Source organism: Triticum dicoccoides, chromosome 4A (assembly GCF_002162155.2).
Source record: "Triticum dicoccoides isolate Atlit2015 ecotype Zavitan chromosome 4A, WEW_v2.0, whole genome shotgun sequence".
Taxonomy (NCBI): Eukaryota; Viridiplantae; Streptophyta; class Magnoliopsida; order Poales; family Poaceae; genus Triticum; species Triticum dicoccoides.
Window position 1 is genome coordinate 651,030,185 of NC_041386.1, and position 22,655 is coordinate 651,052,839.

The following is a 22,655-nucleotide window of genomic DNA, read 5'->3' on the forward strand; positions in this document are numbered from 1 at the left end:
TAAAGGTGCATCCAGTAGTCCTTTGTTGTTATGACTGTCTGAGGAACAAAGTTTTTAAGGTGTTCATTAAAATTGTTTTTCCGCTATCATATCTTATATTTCTTAAAAGGGGAACCAATGTGGAAGTGAAGGATGAATGGATCCTGCAAAGTAGACACCTCCTACAGATTATTAGTTTCCGAACCATCTTGATGCAGTATGGTGGTTGGGGTGCAGAGGATGCTAGATTACATTAGCAGATGGCCCTCTTAAGGGTAGCAGTACAAATTTCTGAATGTTTTCAGTTTTGATATAATATATGAGTGTCAGGCTTCAAGTCAACGAATGAGCCCATGCTGCTGCGTCGCGCAACACTGATCCTGTAAGTATCAAAAGTTCCGAATACATAACTTTAGTAAGTATCCCATGATGTATTGTTTTCTTGTCCATTTTGCAAGGTGCCCGACATCCTGGTTTTTCTGTACTGTTCCATTAATGCATATATACTGTTTTTATTTCTGGATTATTCAGTGCCAAAACAGCTGGAAGTTGAATGACTTCTCCTGATGGCAGTGACCAGAGAAACTAGATTCAGTGAGTAGTGAGAAGATCATATGAATTTATTGCAAAAATCTTAGGTGCATGCCTACATAGATAAAAAAAAGGGGAACAGGGAGCGATATGTCCAGTTTGGGAAATTGTGAGAACTTATTCAGATCCTTATTTGAAGTAGTGCTTCTTTCCCTGGTGACAATCTTCCATTCTGATCAACAAACCATGTCCTAGCATGAGAGGATGCTGATATGACTCAAAGTCTCTGCCATAGCCAGCAGGCATATCTTATTCTTCTTCAAGCACTCTCCCGATCTTTTCTTGCATGGGTGTCTTCTTGATCTATCTGCCTTGTCAACTCTTCTATTCTCTGTTGTAACCCAGCATATCTACTATCAGCAAGCTTAAGGCATGCATCTGCAGCAGCTTGTTCTGCCATTGCACTGGCAGCTAGTTTCTCTTTTAGCATTATCTTGCTGTTTGCAGCATCCAAGGCTGCTTTTACTCTTCGCAGTTCTTCTCTGAGCAAGGTCACCTGAAGAGGTACCTCTTTAGAACATGTACAGCTCTCTGATGAATGACTAAGTTAGAGTATGATATCATGCACTACTAAAGGTATTACCAGTGATGTCTTCCTATTGTTGCTTCCCTTTCAAATTTGTGTTCGAGTTACTTTGAAGAAACTTCATATCAATTCTTGAATGACATTATGTTCAATGGTCATTTATATCAGTCTGCAAAGCACATTTCATGACCTCAGGAGGTCCATTTTAATGAAGCTTAGGTAAAACTTATTCCTCTTGGCGTTACCTCCTGGTTTAGTTCTTTAATGGCAGCTTTTCCAGCTTCTACCTCCAACGCACATGCCTCTCTCCACCGTGCAGCTCCCTGCTCTACTTCTTTTAGCCCGACATTGAACTCTTCCACCTTAGGTATGAGAAAGAGACTTCAGATCCTTCTCAATTACAGGGCTAGCAAATGAAAGAAAGTACATAAATAAATAATAGATATGCTTATACACTTTGAAGTAGTAAAATTTCTTGTTCTTTCAGATCCTGTATCCGTGACTCGTGTTTGATTATCTTCTGAGTCTGTTGAGCAGCGAGGAGTTGCAAACGATCACAATTTGACCTGTTGGAGCAGTTTGATATTATCAGTTAGCACAAATTACAGGAAGGCCCTTAGTGGTCCATAAAAAGAATGGTAGACATTTTTGGTTGACGACTTAATAGTTTAGCTGGACTCGTCTAAGGCCTGCCTGAGGTCATTGATCTCATAGTGCATGTTTTTCAGTGTCTTACCAACTATTGAAGCCTGAAAGGAAACAGCTTGAAGGAGTTTATGACCTGACAAGTTTCCTGCAGGGCAATGATTTCAGTTGATAACTTATAAACATGACATAATCAATAGTTTCTAGTTGCATTGCATGCAGGGTCATAAATTAGAGATTACTCCGTATATGACAATTATTTCACAAGTAACAACTATAAGTATAATCTAAAAATAACAACTATATATTGTGTATGCAGGAGGTCCTTCGGATTATTTTCTAAACGACAGAACTATGGGAGCTACTGAGGGAGAACTATTTACGAGACTGTCAACCTCCTGTTTACTTTCTCTTCCATTAGATGCTGCACTGGCACTGGAGCTGCTCAAGTCATCTTCTGATTCTCCACTTATCACCTCCATGATGGAGCCAAAGCCAACCTTCTGCAATCCCTTCTCAGCAATCTGCAGGATTGAACTTCTTCTCTGATCGGCATCGCCCTTCAACACACAAAGGCTATTCTCCGCTGCATCCTTCTCACTTATGGCAACCTCCGACATACTCCTGATATCCTGGTTCTCCTTTTTTAAGCTTGATACCATACTCTCCATCCTGCATCTCTCCTTCCTTTTCTTCTCCCTGCATTCTGAGATCCTGATCTCCACCTCCTTGGCCAGATCAGGAATGTTATGAGCCTCCAATTCCAGGAACCTCAGTCCATCCTTGGGATTGAGACTCGAGTCAACAAGAAATCCTTTCTGCTTTCTCCTCGGAAGCTCTGTCCAGGATATTCTCCAAGATGTCACGCACCGAATGGAGCGAGATAACAATCCTCTGCACGGCAAACTTGGTTTGATGATCCATGGCTGGTATCTGCAGATACCTGGTGCAAGAGAAGAGAAGGGATAATTTTTCTGGTAGGGAAGCAGTACATAGCTGACAGTCAAGGGAAACCTTGGACGGGTAGATGGCTGCTCCACTGGCCTGTGTTTCTTCCTTGGCACATGTTCAGGTTTATGCCATGCATGTCCTGAGTACATGACTCCGACTTGTGCATACATGCTATTTGGCGTGCGCACATTTGTTAAATCCTGAACCAAAAGAACTACCAATTTGTCACCGCATCCAGCCGAAGTTCCTACCCCTGAATCCCTGATAGTCCCTAGCTTCTGTTCTGTAGTCCTTGTCACTGTGTGTGTATGCTGCAGTTTCATAGTCCAGATGAGATGAACTGGCAGGAACTTTTGAAATCCTAGTCGCCAGTAAGGTTCAGGAGAGTAACTTGGAGAGTCGGACACATTGATTTTCTATATAATAAATGAAAACAAATTCTGTTGCTAAGCAATATTGAAAATTCCAGTTCAGCATTAAGATACAATTTACGAACACACTAATAAACATGCATACTCCTGCACAGTACGGAATAAGGTAGAAAGTCCAGAACAGTCTACTCTCCCACCATCACATATGAGGTGAGATTCCAATAGAAGTCTTATAAGAGATATCACAACCAAATCAGAAATAGGGAAAACAAAACATATAAACAACAGCATCCGTATAGCAAATCAAGTCCCCAGATGGAAGATCTACAGATCCTCTGTTCAGGTTTGCGATCTTGTTGCGGAACTTATGATCACGTATTTCATACACGCCACCATTCAGGTCATGTTGCGCTGCTCGGGGGCTATGTCTTGAACCTTCTTTGCTTCACTCCCGTTTTGGATTTGGCCTATCAACCATTTATTTCTGAAATTTATGTCCTCCACTATCGTATCCTGACCAATCCTCAATTTCTGAACTCTCTGTTCCCTCCGTTCTTCCTAGTCCTCTCCTCGAGTTTCCTGTCTCATGCTCTTGGGTCCCCTTGATCTCATCCGAATCATCATGAACATTAGTGCTAATCTGGATGATGTTACTTCTGAGTGCACATGCTTGCTCTGTATTGTCCATATTGTTTTCATTTCGGGCACCAGGCTCTGCAGGAGCATTGTTTCCTAGCTCAACTTCATTAGGCCACAAGCTACTTTTCTGGATGTCATAGTGCCAAAGCAATGCCCAGATGTGGCTTATGAACTCCCCTCCAGAAAGACACTTCCTGTGTGCCTGTGCGTTCCTCGTGGGCGCAATGTGTATAAGTAACTCAGTCCATACCTCTGCCAGGATCTTCCAGTGAACTTCAACTTTGTCAGGTTCAAGATCGAGTAGTACCTTGCCCAGCGCCGCACCTTGTTTCGATGCATCCTCTTTTTCAGAGTCTTGAATAGGTTTCTCTGCTTCGCTCATCAATTTCAAGTACCTGCTCTCTAATGAATCACAGTTTTTCAGAATATCATCCCGAGCATTCTCGACGGTTATTTGGAACACTATATTGGGAACAAGAAAGCTATCAGGGATCAGGTCAGGTTTTGAAACCAGCAGATATGCGCAGTACCGCGACAAGCTATTCGCAATGGTGTATGATTTCCGGAGCTCATCAGACAACTTCTCATTCGACTTGGATGAGCAACAGTTTGTGAACCAGGACAAGATGCCACCTTTCTTCTCACCCAAATCCATAAGATACGTTTTGGATGAGCAGCAAGAAGTCAGCCAAGACAGGAGGGAACACGGGAACCCAGGGTTGCTCAAGTTGACGCCGTGATTGATTGCAAGCCTCATCTCGCAGAGGCTAGTCGCAATGTGCCACACAAGAATGATGTGAGAGCTTGTTGGTAGGATGCTTGTGGCTGCAGCAATGTGAGAGCACGGGACGATGCTAGTGCTGGTCGGCATGGCGGTCTGAGTGCTCATCGGCGGTGCGGTGTAAGCCTCATACTTCTGCAACTGCTCAAGGTTATGTTGGACAATGTCCTGATGACCCCTGGTTTTTCCTCCACCATTGTGCTGAGCTTATCCAGGACTGCCTTCTTGACAACGACCGGAACTTTGATGGCACTGCTGAGCTTTGCCCCATCGTCTTTCTTTGGAATTATTCCTGTAGTTAGGTTGTGAACAAAATTCCAAAGCCTTGGTCTGTCATCATACGACTGCAGGAAGACATACTGGTCAAGGAATCCATGCCACCTCTTGTCAGTAATCTTAGCTCTGGAAAACCATAAGAGGATGCGACCCATCCTTCTTTCTTTTGAAATGCCACCGGAGGGGAGAGATTCCCCACCTGAATAGATGTGATTCACCCTTGCACCTACAGATTCTTTGGCCCCCTTGCACTTCCTCTGCACATACTCACACACCATGATTAAGCTTGTCCAGTCCGAGAGCAAGTATGTCGCCATCTCCCAGAGCTCCTTGGCAATCATCAGTACAATGAATGCCCATGTAATGATCATGTCGATATTAAAACCCTTGACCAGATTGGCAAGCTCGCCACTGGGGGGCTTATACACCTTACGGATGTCCACAGCAAGCCAGCAGACAGCACCGATGGTCAGTATGGACAGGCACAGAGTGATGTAGAGAGACCGGAGGCCAGACCAGAACACCATGGGGTAGCGGGTGTTGAAGTAGTCGTGGACGAACGCAAGCTGCAGCTCCATGATCCTGAGGGCATCGCTGGCGCCCACCTCCCCGCCGATTATGCTCTTGACCAGCTCTCGGTTTATTGTGAAGATACTCCTGTATCCTTGCAGCGTCACATCCTCTAACCTGCACCGCAGCAGCCTGGACAAGGCGAAGGCCAGAGGGAGATCCTTATGGCCCTCCTTTTTGAGGTCCTTCTCCCGGTTCTGTGGCTGGTCAATAGGACAGTACTCCCAGACCTTGTCCAGTGTGACCAGTGGCGACGACTCCTGCTCGGACCTCGGGCTGCTGGTGCTACCTCCTCTTTTTGGCCGGCGCCGGCGGGCAGTAGTGTCGGCGGACAATGCATACTGAGGCTTCTTCAGTTTGAACCCCTGCTTTGTTTCTCCATACACCAAGTAGTTGTAGTCTTTCATCGGGCTGGAATTGGGTTCTTTTTCTTGAGAATGGCTGGATTTGGGCTCGGATCCCACTTGCAAGCTGCTAGTATCATCATCATCATCATTATCATCGTCATACGTGGCACGCATATGCTCTGCAACAAGCTGCGAACTCCTGCCATGCCAGACGGAGCGGAAGGCCAGATTGTGTGAAATGAGCCTATACGCGCTCCTCACTATCTGCAGACACCAGACGGACCAGAGTGGGCCCGTGAAACTGGATCCACGGGACCAGTTCAAGAATGCCGATCCTAGGAGCTTGAACACGTTCCTCCACTCGGTGAACCTCCGCCCGCGGCGGTCAGGAACACCATAGCCGGAGACGTAATCTGCGCTGTAACGGAAGTTGACGAGCACAAGCGCCCAGACTGGGAACAGCTGGTTCTTGAAAGGCGCCGACTGCATGGCCCCCAGGAGGTACAAGACAATGGAGTCGGAGGCGGCGTCGAAGGCGCTAAAGACGGCCCTCATGAACGAGTTGTGGATGATGCGGCGAAAGAAATCCATGAGGAACATGGCGAAGAAGAGGATTGTGACGAGGACCACCAGGAACTCGATGCGAAACAAGATTACTGTTTCCTTCTTCAGCATGATGAACAGGAACGTCACATAATCACGGGCATCATCGTAGCTCAACATTTTCCTGGTTCGCGCCACCTGCATGTTCATGGTCGTTTTGCCAGTTAATTTAAAACAACAACTCCCTTTTCTCTCAAGAAAATCACCAGAACTGATAGTCACACTTCACAAGAACTTGAATAGATTAACGAGGCGCTTAACCCTGCACCTCAACTTTCTGTAAACACTAAACTAAGAATGAAATTTCGAGGCATGGTGGTTCCATGTTGCTTTCATATAACCATAATAGATGAGGAATTGAGGGATTCTAGTATGATTCCTCTAGTGTTGTCATAGTTCAGCAGCTTTACTATGGCTCGTATGCTTTCTTTTCCATCTTAATTATGCAAAGATATATATGCTAGTTTGTGCTTCATGTATATCAGAACCGTACTTATCTTTTCTTAGAAGTTGATTACTCTTATTTCTTAATCCTGAGGAAATAAACTGAAGTTTGCAAATGATTTAATGCAAAGCTATTTCTCAAGAACTTACGTTTGTGTATAACTATGAAACAGAGTGAGCAGCTTGTACTTAACTGAGGCTGGGAGCAGTAGCTGCTCAAGGGCGATGTCACAAACAAGGGAGCTGTACTAGATGATTTTATGGTTCTTGCCAGACCCAAACCAGCATCCTTCTACTGGAGAGACAACACCCGAAAGGTCAGGCCTATTAAGACAATTGGGTACCCGTGATCTAATCCACCTTGACATAGCCATCTCAACCATTCTGCGCTAATTAATAATTTCCCTTCGCGAGGTCTTCCTCTTGGGTCTTTATTTTTGTAAGCACTCAGGCAAATATTTTAGGAGGTGTGCTTCCGGTACAGCCCATTTACAAAAGTTAACATTTTCCGAGGCAGATCAACGGTTGAGATTAGAACTTACTCCCTCCGTGCTTGAAAGGAAGGCATATAAATTTGGTATAAAATCAAATGTAATAAAGTTTGATCAAGTTTTAAACTCGGTCAAACTATGTACTCCCTATGCTTCTTTTTACTCCGCATATTAGATTTGTCTGAAGTCAAACTTTGCAATGTTGATATTAGAAAATATCAACATCTACAATATCTAATAAATATAATATGAAAATATATCCCATGATGGATCTAATGATATTGATGTTGTATTGTGAATGTTAATTTTCTGCATAAACTTGGTCAAACTTTAGAGAGTTTGACTTCAGACAAACCTAATACGTGAAGTAAAAAGGAAACAGAGGGAGTATCCTTTGACTTAAGACAAATTTATAAGCCTTATTTTCAAGCGCGGAGGGTGTGTCCTTTAGAAGGGCATGATAGTCTTTTTCTCTTGAAGCCCATGTCATATGGATTTAACATAAAAAGTTATTCTTCATACACTACAACTTTTACCTACTTGTTTGATTTATATGTTATTTCTGTAAGCTAGTTATCAACGAACTCCCTTCTACTTATCTACCATTTCCTATTGACACCAACGACTGGGCAAGGTAAACCCTAAAGCATTTTAGGACGGCACAAGGAGACGAAATTACCCCTTCATCAATTCTAGGTTTTGAATACTATGGCCACCACCACCAAGATATTTTTGCCAACATACAGCTAACCACTTAACTAAATGTATTTCTTTTTATTGACTTCTTGCCTAATCTAGCCCTAAAGGAATCCATTCTTTTATTGACCCCTACATGCAACCCATAAAAATACATCATAAAGTTTTATATGCCATATAGAGATTATTGAACCAAAGTAATTCTACCTCCACTGTCCAGTAATCACTCCTGCAACCTATTACTTTTTTTCCATTTGATCTTCTGGGCTACGTCAAGATGCAATCTTAAGTATCTCACAGGGTGAGATCCTAATAGGACAATTAAACATTTTAGCAAAATATTGACTTTTAAGCTAGACACATGCTCAAACAGACATAAAATAAATTTCATATCATGTGCACTATAATCACCGTGTAGAAGAAAAATGGTATCATTTGCATATTGCAATATGTTTTTACAACATTTTTCGGTATTTTCCTCTAGCATTCCTTTAACTAATGCATTTCTCCTAGCTTTGTCCATAAGCATGGCCAAAGTATCAATGGCAAGATCAAAGATCAAAGGAGACAAAGAATCTCCCTGTCTTAGCCCTTTATGAGTGGAGAAATTAATAAGGGCCTACATTATCAATAACTTTAATACCTAACACCTCCCCCCACCTAATAGTATGCATTATCCAATCTATCCATTTATCAGTGAAAACCTTTTATGTTTAACATTTGCATCACAAAAGGCCATTTGACCTTGTCATAGGCTTCTTCCAAAATCTACTTTAAAAATCATAACAGTAGTTATTTGCATCAAATACTGTTTAAAGCGTCATGCGGTAGCAGAACCCCCTCCATTAAGTATCTGCCTTTCACAAAAGTAGTTTGGATGGAAGAAGCCACATCTCCAACATCCCCATTCAATATGTTCATTAGTATTTTAGTAAAAAAATAATTAAAACTAGCATTAAGCAAGCAATTACCTCTGAATTGTCGAATTTCATTAACATCTTTGGTTTTAGGGACCAAAGTAATAAAATCTCATAATTCAGCTTCGATATATCTAAATTGCTTATGTGAAAAATCATCAAACATGGCTTTTATATCAAACTTAACCAGCTCCCAGAAATGCTGATAGAATTCAGAAGTAAAATCATTAGATACAGGGGATTTGTTACGAGCCATGTTGGAAATTGCAATTTTAATTTCTTCTAGGAAAAAATTCTACAGTTAATTTATCTGCAGCTTCTCCAGGAATAGCCCTAGGGTCATCAATGTCTAAAGAGATTGTAGAAACCTTAGGACGTCCAAAAAGATTCTTATAGAAATTGGTAATATAAGTAATCGATTTTTTAGCACCTTCAGTGTGATTTTCTTCATGATGTAAAGAAGTAATCATATTTTTCCTACGTCTCCCATTAGCTTTAGCATGGATATATTAATTATTGCTTCTCCTTGAAGGGACTTGTTGATTTTGGCCCTCTGCTTTCATTTTAATTCTTCATATTTCATAGTTGTGCTCTCAATTCTTTTTGTGCATGCCTCACTTCAGCAGACTCACATTTTGAATTCTATGTTTATTTTTCACCAGCAAGAATTTCAACCACGGATCCAATGCATGCACGGTGTGCGGTTCACCACCAAATCAGTTCAGTTCAGTCACTGCCTCAGCCGCAGGCCGGCACAACAAACGAAGGTGAGTGAGGCATCCTCCCTCGTTCACTCTTTTTTTCTTCAGAAAGGGAGGATCACCCCGGCTTCGACATCAGACTGATGCATGCAGTCATATTATTAAATGAAATATCCAAAAGGTCCACGTTGTAGTACAAGCTCACTTGTGGCTTAAAAGAAATAAAAAAAAACTAAAAATTACCATAACCGGCAAAAATAGGTCGATATGACTAAACACCTAGCCTATTATTGGACTGCCTTCCAAACCAGTTGTAAATATCCCGAGCTACCATCTCCCACCGGGTACACCCAGCATCCAAAAGCTCTCTGGCTTCCGCAGGAGCGAGTAACGATAACGTACGGATCCAAGTAGTGGCCCTGTAAATAACCTGCAAAAGATTTATAACAGCTATAAAAACCATTTCATTTCTGCAGTTCCATATAGCCCAAAGTAATGCGCATACTCCTATCTGAATATGTCCTGCGGTGTTTGGCTCCACTCCATTTAACCACGTCTCAAATAACTTATTCATACTACTTGGAGGGATGACATCAAAATCTATATGAACCGAGCGCTATAAAAATTTGGCGAGAGGAGAATTAAGAAAGAGGTGCTTAATATTTCATCTGAGCCATGCCGGACTGTTGTCAACTATGCTCATTCAGTTGTCAACTGAGCCATGCCGGACTGTTGTCAACTATGCTCATTCAGTTGTCAACTGAGCCATGCCGGACTGTTGTCAACTATGCTCATTCAGTTGTCAACTGAGCCATGCCTGTCTTGTGTCCCCTACTAATTAACTACGTTACGTGTAGCCCCGGTTTGGTGCTACGCTATTGTTTACTACCACTCCACTTGCCACATTTAAATAGCAGCTAATCTCGATCAATGCTACAATTAAACCAAGCCCATGTGACAACACGTACGAGCTAGTGGCCAGCTGGTCCACGCTCGATTAACAGCGTAAACCTGCTCGTCAGATGGATGAGTTTCTTAATTTGGACCGCGGATCGGTTCCAATATCTATGAGAACAAGTCTCAACTAGCAATGTATCATGCATGTTGAGACCTGCAGGCTCCCTGAGTTAATTAGCGCGGTGCAGATTTTACTTTGCTGGCGAGGATTGGTTATACACTGCCTGCCTAGCTAACTAGGTAGCTTGCAAGTCGATTAGTTAGTGCATCGATCTTGCTAACAACCATGACTGAACTTGTCTTGCTTCCTAGTCTTAGTTTACTTGGGAAAGAAGGTGATTGTTGACATTGGGAGTTTGATTGATCACCATCACGTCCATGACGTCCGTCATCATTCGGCCGGCGTGCTGTCGCTACCGTACCGCTGCGTACGACTCTGCCGGGCTGCCAGCCGCCATGCGTTATTCTGTTTCGCCAGTCTTCCTTCCATATATAGTCTTGATAATTAACAAGGTCTTCTAGCTAGTCAAGAAAACAACGAAGGCGTGTAGGATCAATTTGTAACTAAATTATTATAGACTACTTAAAATATGGCACCTTCTTCATCACTAATGATAAGATAAGAGAGTGTTTGGCCATTGATTCATGAACAACGAATTTGCTCTTCAATTATAGCCGGTCCTGAACATTTCGAAGCCAGCAAGGAGAGAGAGAGAGAGACGATGAGCTCCGAGAAGGGCGGCGGAGTAATCCTGGTCACCTTGCGGAGCCTCTTTACGCTGGACAATGCTACTCGCATTGCCAGTGTGGAGCTGTGGGTGCTGCTGACGACGGTGCTGCTGGTGTGGAGGTTCGTCCTCGACTTCTCCGGGCCATGGTTCGGGAAGCCGAGCAGGATGTTCCAAGTCCTGACCTTGGAGATACTGACCCAAAACCTGGTGATCTACACCATCGGACTGATGCAGCTATCAGGCGCGAGGGTGAACGACTACTTCCAGGTGTGGGCGGTCCTGCTGGTGACCCTGCAGTACAGCGTCAAGATCGGGCGCCCCTACAGCCGGTCCAAGCAGATCCCGTTGCTGGACCTCATGTCCTCCTTCTGGGCAGCCAATCTCCTCCGGGTGCAGACCTTCTACCTCCTCAGGATCCCCCTCTGGCTGATCTGGTCCCTGAATGCGGTTCGCATCATCGTGCTCTTCGTCACCTCCGGTAAAGCGGAGACTCATAGCCAAGAGAGCATGAGGCTGGTGAGCGACTACATGAGCTATGAGGACAGGCTCCCTCCTGCTGCTGACCTTGCGGTGTCATCCATGAGTGGCCGCAAGTACCTGGTGCACGGGGAACACCGGGTGCTCAAGGAAGTACAGGAGGGCCGGCGGCGGGAGGGATCTTGTTTCAGACGGAAGAGGGTAACAAAGCAGGCTGGCAGGAGCTACAAGATTGAGTTGAAACCAGATGGAGACCACAGCAATCACTTCGTCACCGTGGAGAAGATATGGAGTCACACCAGCGGGAGTGGGTTGCTGGGAGCCGCTGCAGACCCGCGTGGAGAGCGCAAGGACCTGTGCCTCTCGTTCGCGCTCTACAAGCTGCTGCGCCGTCGGTTCTTCGACCTCCCGGTGCATGAAGCGACCAGGCCGCGGGGGAAAGACAAGATCCGCGAGCTTGTCTTCGGCTACATCCACGCGGACTGCGAGAGGGCGTTCCGCATCACGGGGGTGGAGCTGTCCTTCCTCCAGGACCTCTTCCACAGCAAGCACGCCACCGTGTTCGCCGGCGGCCTCATGGTCCCGCTCCGGAGCCTGCTGCTGTCGCTGGCCATGGCCGCCGCGACGGGGTACATCGCCTATACCGCCCGGTACATACCGGAGAGGATGGATCCAGCGGACCGGAACAGGATCACGCACGGCGTGTTCGTCACGCGCGTCATGGTCGGCATCATCATTCTCAACGAGCTCCTGGAGATCTTTCTCTACGTGTCGTCGCGGTGGGCCAAGGTCCTGCTGCTGTGCAAGTACGCCCAGCATCATCAGTGCTGGCGGCATCCGGTGGTGGAGAGGGCGATGACGCTCGTGCTGTTTCTCGGCAGGAAAGCCGAGTGGAGCCAGCAGACGATCGGTCAGCAGAACCTTCTGGTCACATTCCATGTGCCGAGGCCAGGCGTGCCGCCTCTGTTTACATGGACGAAGGTACTCCGTCGAGGGGTGGCCACTGGGACGACGACCCTGGAGGACCACACCAAGACTGCGATACTAGATTCGCTCAGGAACTTGAAGGACGGGCAGCTGGGCAGCTACTTCTCAAACGCATTCGAATCAAACAAGAGGGTGAAGTGGCCAAGCAACCTCAAGCTCAAGGCAGACACCCACATCATACTGGTCTGGCACATCGCGACCGGCCTCTGCGAGATCAGCTTCTTCAGCGAGGTGAAGGGGCTCACCGCCGTGCGGCGACCGCGGCCTTTCGTAGTTGATTCTGCGTGGTCTCGGCACTACGCAACCGCGGCCAGTTTATCCAACTACTGTGCGTATCTGGTGAGGAAGGCGCTGGTGCCGGACAACCCCATTGTTGCCGGAATGGTGCTTGATGAGGTGATCAAAGAACTCGACTACGTCGTCTCCAAATCCAGTACCATGGAACTGGAAGGTGTGTACCATAGGCTTATGAAGATAGTCCCCAAGCCCTGCAAGGATCACGATCAGAGCTGGAGCTGGGGCCCTGACGACGTGGAAGCAGCGACACCCATGGAAGTCGATCAAGCGGACCGAAGAAAAGGCTACAAAGATCTCCACATTGGGTGCTCCATAACAAGGATGGGCGCGGTGCTCGGGAAACACCTGACGGAGGCGTATGAAGGCGACGCCGCAGGCTTGTGGAGGGACCTGGCCAGCTTCTGGACCGGCTTCCTCCTCCACTTGGCCGTGAACACGAGGGCGGTCATGCACGGGAGGCATCTCGCCGGCGACAGCGAGCTCATCACACACCTGTGGGCGCTGCTCTCGCACGCCTGCTTTAGTGGGAACGCCGTCCATGGGGAGGAGGGCCCGGACCTGGAGGGCGTCCCTAATTTCGACACGGTAGTTAACCAGCAGGCAACCTGATCTGGACGTGGCGAGGTCTCAGTCAGACTGAGACTTGGCAAAACTGATGAACAATTCTTACTCGACTCCTTGCACCGCGCGCTGTTTTTCGTTTGGTATTTGTTCGTGCTGCCATTCAGTGTCTCTTCACGCGTGTCTACTTCAGATTGAAAATCCAGGCCGGTTTACAAAAAGAAAGTTGTAATCGTTTTCACTCAAGAAAAGTTGTAATTGTTAAATACCACTCCTAAAGGCATCTTCGCCCTCCTCCTCAGAAGAGGGCATTGCTAGGTGAAGCCTGGTCGGCGCCGGCGCCGCAGGGTCCTCTTGTCTTCTCACGGCAGCTCCGGTGTGGGTCGGGGCGGTCAAGCGCACAGTGAGTTTATCCTCCCTTAGCGGGATCGGCTAGGTGTGGCGTAAGGGAGGATAACTGAATTTATCCTCCCTTAGCGCCGGATAGGGGATCCGTTAGAGTTGTTCTTAAACTTGATATCATACTCCACACCCTGCTTTTGTCCATCCTTTGCTTCTCCGTGCACTACTGAGAGCCTGATCTCCACCCCCTTGGCCAGTTCATGAATGCTACGAGCCTCCAATTCCAGGAACCCCAGTCCATCCTTCGGATTGAGGTTCAGTCACTTGGAAATCCTCTCTGCTCTCTCCTCAGAAGCTCTGCGCAGGATATCATCTAAGGTCTCATGCGCTGAGTGGAGCGCGTCAACGATCTTCGGCATGGCAACCTTGGTTTGATGATCCATGGTTGGTAAGATTCTTACTTAGTGAAGATTCTGATAATGTGCCAGGCACCCTGACATAGCCTTTGGAGATGCGGATTTGTTTTTCACACAATTGAACACTCAGATGGCGTACATAACTGCCTATTGCTTCATCTTTTGGTTGCTTAGTTCCTAACATAATGATACAAGAAACAATTGTTCATGTGTTTACTGCATTTCTTCAGTAGGCAGACCAAACTATGAACTGCGAACAGAGCAAACTAACTCTCTCAGGCGACGGTTCCTTGCCCTATCTTGTGGTAAGCATATGTCATACAGATCATAGTGTATCACACAAATGTGTCAGCTAGTAGCATCTTCTCGAGATCCACACGATGCTCGGGATAGTAAATGGACAAAAACGTTGCAACTTTGTGAATGCAATAATATAACACACTTCTCAGCCAGTATGCACACACACACAACTCTCTAAAAGAAGTGGCATCCGTCCTCAAGGACCTACCTGGTACATCTACCACCATACAACAGCCCAAAATCTGACAAATCAACCCGGTACACACGGAGTCTCATGGTAATGGAACAGATGTTCCCCACTGCCGGAACTCCACCAATTCTCTGTTCACGATCGACCTGTTGTGAAGCCAGAAGGTTTCTGCGGACTGGTGGAACCGCCTCACCTTCCTCTGCAGCTCCCACATGATGGCAGTCATCGCGGAGCAGGGCTCCGTGTCCACGGCGTACACCCACATGCATCTCACCTCGCGTCCACGGGCGATCATCTCCTCGATCCTTTCCTCTGCGTGAAAATTCCAAGGCTTTGATGCTCGCCGCAACAGGACTAATGATGGTATAATTGCAAAGGAGAGAAGGAACTTGTGGGGGTATACCTGGTATCGACTCAAGGTACTGGAAAAGTTCAGGACCGATCTTGGACGATGGCCATTTTATCGATATCTCGGTGTAGTCAATCACATTCTGGAAAGGGAGCTCAACCTCATCTGATAAAAGAACTGGCACACATTCCTGTCATCAAAATTGAAAATTGTGGACAGCTTGAGTCAGATACTAGGTGTAGGTATGCACTCAATATATATTTTTGGGGAAGGGAGAGCTCACCACAAAGAAAGATTCATAAAAGCGAAGTGTCCACGAAGACTCCCCACGAGGAGCTAGGCAAAACTTTGCATTCCTCAGGTGTTTGAAGTAATCAACCCTACCCAATTTGTCAGGCCCAGACAACTTCAGTTCTGGAGACTCCAGCTGCTCATAAAACAGAAGCACATCCAGTCTGGATAGAGTATGTATAAGCCTCGTCAAACAGAAATGAAGCTAACCTAACACGATTAACCTTGTATATATATAAATAAATACTCTGGCTAGCATCCTAGAATACCAACTTGTATGTTTGCAATGTGAATTTCAGACAATAGAGCATGCCGGAATAGCAATAAGAATGCAAATCAAGGTTTTAATCTTCTATATACCGATCCATTCAGAATCATGTCATTGCCAACATTGCCATAATAATTTTCCTTAACGGAGCCATAGTAACTTTCAGTTTAACCCACAGAAGCCATACTGATTAATATCATGTTAAACTGTATTTGGATATCAAAAGAAAGACAAACCTTGTCAGGATACTGCTTTGCCAGTTCCACCAATTTAAGACGGCCTACTTTTCCCTGGGCACGACCAAGAAAGTTTGCTAAATACTTCCTTTTCGTCAACGGAATTGGTTGGACAGCACGAGCATCAGGTTTCACCATAGAATCATCCACATTCCCCGGGATAATAACGTCTTTCCATGTATTAAATGCGCTTATACCTCGCTTGTCAGTACGGTCACCCTAAAACGAGAATGCAAATGCTATGTAAGATGTCAGAAGTAGACTGCAAGTTGAGTTATATTGAAAACAATACTGCAGCAGTAAAAACCAAGTCAATTGCCTACACGAACTCTGCAAACATGTTGCAGGTATCTCATGGTATACATTAAACTAGACCAGCAGACGCAACTGCCAGTTTTTATGTTGGGACTTGGGAAAACATTGATGTGATTATATTCAAGTAGACAGATCTAGATATGCTAGGTGTACATTGGATGGCATAGCAAGAACAAATACAACATGTACCCTAATTGTATCACACGTATATACACATTTACCCAAACTGAACTCTTGTCCCACTGTTGAATCAGGGAGCCTTCTTCCAATATTGTAAACATAAAACATCAAAGACAGTCCTGGAAGCAGTTTCTAATACTTTGATTTGTTATACTAGGCACGATTATTAGGAATGAAAAGGGAAAAAAATATGAAGAGCAGCATGAGTGGCTATCTACCTCTGGAGTGAGGATGATGGATCGATTCAGAAAAGTTGCCCACGAGCGAAACAGGTGAGCTCCAGCACCGCTACATACTCCACAAAACAACAATGTTCTTACATGGTGTACAAGGGAACATTTCTTTAACCAAAAGACAATGCTGATCATCTGTGTGATTTGATTTTGGGTGCTCAAACAGTAGTAGCAAGCGGTACCTTGGGAAGACGAAAATGTGGTCACGCCCACCCGATCTGCGGAAATATGGCATCTGACCCAGAACCTGCAGGGAACAAAAAACAGTCCGGTTAAGAAGCGAACTTGCGGTTAGTAAACTTAAAACACACCTGAGTGAAGTGATCAACAAGTTCTACTGGGGGTTGGTTTATATACCTTGACATATGTCTGATTGATTTCCTTGTCGGTGAGACCTCCTGTCATGCGAACACATTTGACATAGCTGGGAACAAAGAAGAGATGCGCTTCGTCCTTGTCCAGTGTTCTATACCTTGACCTGAGGAGAAGCTGGTGGATCTTCACCTATCACCGTGCCAAGAAAAATGGAAAATGACTGGCATCAGTTAAAATTGGTTTAAATGTTGTAGCAGTGAGACGTTCATGGCAACTGAGGTCCGAGGCCAGGTTTGCAGCTAGGAGTGACAATGGAGGAGGTCATCCGTTGTGTAGTAAGCAGCAGCAATTAGGTATATCATGTGCAGCACAGGGATTGTGAGGAGATCTGTCTGGTGTGGAGGCGTGGAGCGCGCGTACCTGCGTTCCCCACTGGCCCTTGAGGCAGGTGGCGGCGGAGACGGCGCCGTCGCGCCCGCGGAGCAGCTCGCGCAGGCCGTCGACCTCGTCCTCGGCGTAGACGTAGACGCGGAGGTGGTCGGCCGCGGCGGAGAGCCGGGGGCCGGGGGTGGGGAAGGGCGGGTGAGGGGGAGGGGCGGAGAGGAGACGGGTGAGGAGGAAGGTGACGGCGACCAGGAGGAGGGCGCCCGCCTGGTGGGCCGGCGTGCACTGGGGGTGGCGCGGCGGGCCCCGCATCGCCGGCGGCCGGACTCGCCCGCGGCAGCGAGTCGCAGAAGATGCAGTGGAGTCGGTGTTTTTTTTTCCGAACGCACTGAGCGCCGGTTTACACCATCGATCGGACTGGGCCCGGCTACCTTGGTTCTGCTTGGGCGGCCCACGGCCCACGGCCGCCGGGCATCCGAGTCACGCACCACGCTGTGCTCCTCCGTCGAACCACGTCACGCGTCCTACGTGCCTCCCTCCCATTGGCCGGCGCCGCCACGCCCCGTCACGCGTCCCGTGCCCTCCGATCACGCGCCCCACGCGCGAACCGACGGCCCGGATCTCGCCCGCCATCGCTTCAAGTCTGCAGCCACTGACCGAGCTGCAGAGGAAGAAGAGGAAGAGGAAGCAATTTCCATCGGAGATGGCGAGAGGAAGCGCTGCCCTGGTGGTCGCCGTGGCCCTGGCGGCCGTGCTTATCCTCGTCGCGCCCGCGGCGGAGGCGGCGGGGCAGAAGAAGCCGGCGACGGCGGCGAGGCGGGAGGACGTGCCGTACATCCGGTGCCAGGTCTGCGAGCGGATCGCGCGGGAGATCTCCGCGCAGGTCGCCGCCAAGCAGCAGGCGCTGCCGCCCTCCAAGAAGGTACTGTGGTTCTGCTGCTCATCTGGTTAGGCGGGCGAATTCTGAGCGGGTTGATGAAGTAGAGAGTTTTTATGTGTGTGGGATTTTAGGTGCCGGAGATCGAGATCATCGACATCGCGGAGAATGTGTGCAACCTGAAGAAGCAGGAGGCGGACTGGATGCTCCGGATCGACATCGTCGAGAAAGGCGACAGGCTCGAGGTAAATTGTCTGGAACTGAGGCGGATCCGTGCGTTTTTAAATCTGCAGAGACAGAAATTGCTCTGCTCTGGTGTGAGCTTATGAACTGCTTACTGCTGGTGCGCTTCGAGGCTCCAGAAGATTTTGAATCTGCTTCACCGCCACCAAGTGCAATGCTAAATGCTAAGCAAGTAACGCGACTCAGATAGTATACTTTGTTTACCGATTGGCCATAATTGGAATGCAACCAAACAGTGATAAAGCGGATTGATAATCTAAAATACAGTATGAATTGGATGGTTTTATTTAGGAAGTTCCTTATGCTTTAACTCGGCGAAGAAATCGACTATTTTGGTTCATAATTTATAGCTACATGTAGCTAGTTCTGTACTTCTGTTTCCTCCTAGAAATACCATTGAATTTTTTTTATCAAATAGTAGTCATCTTCAGTAGGTGTGATACTTCACAAACCTAGCATCTCAGTCACATTCTAATGCATCAAAGTATTTTGCAGCTTGTGGATCAAGATGAGGAAGGGCACTGTAACTCGGAATGCAAGACCATTGAGCGTGCATGCCAGGAGGTGATGATCGATTCATATCTAGTAGTTTATTATGCATTTACACGATTGTACTGTCTAGAACTTATTAACATACTAAGACCTTTGGTTTCTTTAGAGTGATAATCTTTCATGAATCCAACATCACAGTTGAGTAAATGATATTGTGATGGTACTCAGCTGAAGTTAATCATGGTCTATCTATGTAAATTGTTAAAATGAGTTGAGTTTATCTTTCCACAATATTGAATAGTTACGAAGCGATAAGGCAGCACCATTATTTCTATTGAACTGTGTGAAGTTGTGCTCAACTGAACAAAACTCTTTTTAGGTGATGGGTTATGCTGATACCGATGTTGCTGAGTTTGTCTACACAAATAAGCCTTCAGTTGATCAGCTGATACAGTTTGTCTGCAAAGATATTACCAAAGCATGTGCTGCCGATCCACCACCAGTTCCAAAAGTAAGCATTCCCAGTCTTGTTTCTGCCCTCTTAATTAGGTAATTATCTATGAATATTGGGCAAGTAGGCAGGTGTTACCACTTCAGTGTGAAATAAATGTCAAATTAGAGTCTTCTTCCCTGCCACTGAGTACACGTCGTAGTGGTGATCAATCATGGAATTTGCAAGATGGCTTTATTTTGGGTACTTGCATCGAGGAAATAGGGGCAAATTTTGATGTAGGTCAAATATGGACATGGATACTATACTAGTCTTAGTTGAGCTTTATCTGTTATCTTTCCAGGTCTTTAGTTCACCATAGCTTTACTAGGCAGGTTTACTTCCATGTTGCCTAACTTAACTCAGAGATAGTTAAAATATGGTATTAAGAGCAGAACAGTAGACCACACAGAAATGCATCTGATATGTGTGCTGTGTAGTAAATACATTTTTTTTTGAATTATTACGTGCTGATGCGCATTGATACAAATTCCATATAAGATAGACTAAAAGAAACCTTTCCTAGAAGTAAAAGGAGTTTATAGAACCTTCGGCCATGTAAGCAGATACTTCATAAAACCAGGGCATGATTTAGGACCTGATTATAATGCATGTCTGAATGCTCTGCTTGTAAGTTGTAACAGTTAACTGTCTGCTGCTAATAAGTATCTGGATGTGAGGCTCTGGGGACAGATATTTTCTTGCATTTCTGACACACAGCAATATTAAAATTACAGGATCGAATCCCCGGAGAACCCTTTGCTGCAAAGCCATCAAAAGACGCCGAAATGGAGAAAATAATGAGATCAATGGAGGTAGGTTATTTTGGCTGTGATATGTGTAACTATATCCAAGAATATACGCAGATAGAAATCGGAAATTCAATTTGGCTCCCGGGAGCACATGCTCCGGGGCCCAAAAATGATTTTTTAAATGTCAAAAAAATCAAGACAAAACTATTATGTGATCTTAGTCACATACAAATGCTACCTGCAAATTTTGAGGCAAAAAGGTTAAGCATTTTGGCCTGTGCAAAAAAACAAATTGAAGACCAAATGTCACTCTAATCTTTTTCCCCGACGAAACACTGTTGCTCTGTTTCGCATGAAATTTGTCAAGCATGCTTGTGACACTATATTGAACATCTACAAAAAAAAATCAGAATTTTTACTTTTTTTTAATTTACTGTCCCGAAATTACACTATTGTTGATGACAGGGCATGCCGGGAGCCCCAAACATGAAGATGTACTCCAGAGACGATCTGATGAAGAATAACTTTGGCGTTGAAGGTGATGAGGATGATGAAGATGACGATGAAGACGAGGATAGCTTACCCAAGAACTTGGTATGTTACCATAGGTTACCCAAATATGTTACTAGGGCTGGCTCCTCACAGTTCTCCGTAACTTATCAGCGAAATATGTTTATATGAACTGCTGAGGGTTAAATCGTATTTCCTCTGCTCCTTCCAGGGAAACATTCTGAAAAACAAGGGTCCGCAAAAGAAAGACCTGAAACAACAGGTGGTGAAACAGATCAAGGATACCGGCAAGAAACTGAAAGGGCATGTGAGCAAGGTGTCCAAGGCGGTGAAGAGTTGGTGGAAGGGGAAGAAGAAGCCTGCAAAATCCAGCAAAAGCGAGCTATGAAGAACGCGGCAGCATCCTCAAATCGGTTTGTCGCATCAGCCTTCTGTCCAGAACTTGGGTAGAGAACAGCTGCATAAACGTGCACGATGATTTTAAGGGACTTTTAGTGTACACTAGTAGAAAGAAGTGGACTCCACTCTGGAGCTCGATGGGAGGTAGTTTTACAAGGTTGCTCAGGCTCCAGTTGATTTTTCGTGTATGTGGTACTCTGTAAATGAGCGGACATACTCTGTAACTAGTGGCCATACTATTTTTCGTGCACTAAGTTTTTTCTTTTTGAGAAACATCAGGGCATCTCCAACGGCAACCCGCAAAAACCTCTCGCATCCGTCCACGGACAGGCGGGATCGGCCCGCGGACACGGATGCGGGAGGCAGCCATCGAATGCTAGCCACATACAATTTTACAACAACTCAAACCGATCAGACGAAATTCAAGCAAACACGACCGGATTTTATATAAACATGACGGATTTCATATAAAAAAGCTGGAATTTTATATAAACGTGATGGATTTCAGTACTTTTACATCGGACTTGTCTGGCTTTGAAGGTATAATTAATACCTAAACTAAATTGCCGCCCGCGGATCCCTGGAGGTACATGTTTTAGCGCAAAGGACGGCTAGCTTCCCCACTATTCATCGAGTAAAACCCCAGGCTGATGCTTCAGCGGGAGGGGAAGGCGGCTCCTCCGCTTTCGTGAAGCCCATGTGGGATCGACGGAGGTCCTCGAAAGAGAAGAACCAGGCAAGACACCGATTGTGTACGCCGGCGTCGCCGAGGCGGTGGCCTTCATGGGATCCAAGCACTGGCGGACTCCCGTGTTCTACTTCTCCTCGATGATGGTGACGGACGCGGAGGCACCGGTCACTGACTCGTCGCTCTCCGCGCACCCGGCTTCTGTCTCTGCTTGCATGACGCGGGCACAAGCACGGGAGGTGCGGCCGCATGCACGAGAGGCGCGGGCGTCGACGGCAGCGATGACGCCCATGATGTCGTGCTTCCCGCGCGTGCCAGAGGTGGAGCAACTCGCCACTCCTCATCGAGTGGGCCTGGAGCGGCGAGTTGTTGAACCAAGCGGTGGCTTGGGGCGGCAACTTGCTCCGTCAGGTCAGACGAGAGAGGTGGAGCAGCGAGCTGCCTCGCTCGTATATGGCGGGCTCGGCGGGCCACCCAACCGGCTTGTATGCCGGAGAACTGCTCTTCAGAAGCGATCAGAACAGTGGTGAAGGAGGAGATTGGGGGAGCGGCGGAGGGGTGTGGTTCTGGCCCGGCGTCTGGCCTCATTTAAATAGAGGGCAGACGGTAGGAGTTCGGCTGGCGTTGCGTTTAATGTCGGCCCGCTCATGAACGGACGTATGGTCGGAGTAGATTTCTCGGCTTCCATGCGGCGTTAATGGAGGCGTATGAATGCGGCGAGAAGACGTGTTCAGCCGGGCGTGTAGCAGGCGGCGCCCTCGACCAGCGCGCGCTTCAATGGCGGCGTCTTGAGCCATCTTCAATGCAGAGCGGTGCACTCTACAACGACATGAATGTGGGTAGCTGG

General features: G+C 46.5%; 3 protein-coding genes across 3 annotated transcripts; 1 reads left to right on the forward strand and 2 right to left on the reverse strand.

Annotated features, from left to right (window-relative positions):
• Positions 1-1,764: 1,764 nt before the first annotated feature.
• LOC119283964 lies at positions 1,765-7,034 on the reverse strand. The gene is made up of 6 exons (XM_037563298.1): positions 4,959-7,034; positions 4,660-4,883; positions 3,582-4,615; positions 2,612-2,684; positions 2,125-2,523; positions 1,765-1,845 (listed from the first exon to the last, which is right to left on the reverse strand). Exons 1-6 carry the CDS (start codon positions 6,427-6,429, stop codon positions 1,765-1,767), a joined length of 3,282 nt encoding a protein of 1,093 aa, XP_037419195.1. The 5' UTR covers positions 6,430-7,034.
• A 7,608-nt stretch (positions 7,035-14,642) lies between these two features.
• On the reverse strand, positions 14,643-17,836 carry LOC119287703 (probable glucuronosyltransferase Os03g0107900). The gene is made up of 8 exons (XM_037567298.1): positions 17,394-17,836; positions 17,016-17,162; positions 16,841-16,905; positions 16,644-16,713; positions 15,931-16,149; positions 15,419-15,562; positions 15,190-15,325; positions 14,643-15,098 (listed from the first exon to the last, which is right to left on the reverse strand). The coding sequence occupies exons 1-8, from the start codon at positions 17,667-17,669 to the stop codon at positions 14,869-14,871; spliced, it is 1,287 nt and encodes a 428-aa protein (XP_037423195.1). The 5' UTR covers positions 17,670-17,836; the 3' UTR covers positions 14,643-14,868.
• A 180-nt stretch (positions 17,837-18,016) lies between these two features.
• LOC119287704 (nucleophosmin-like) lies at positions 18,017-21,393 on the forward strand. The gene is made up of 7 exons (XM_037567299.1): positions 18,017-18,279; positions 18,369-18,479; positions 18,973-19,041; positions 19,349-19,480; positions 20,197-20,274; positions 20,677-20,805; positions 20,933-21,393. The coding sequence occupies exons 1-7, from the start codon at positions 18,061-18,063 to the stop codon at positions 21,107-21,109; spliced, it is 915 nt and encodes a 304-aa protein (XP_037423196.1). The 5' UTR covers positions 18,017-18,060; the 3' UTR covers positions 21,110-21,393.
• The last annotated feature ends 1,262 nt before the right edge of the window (positions 21,394-22,655 follow it).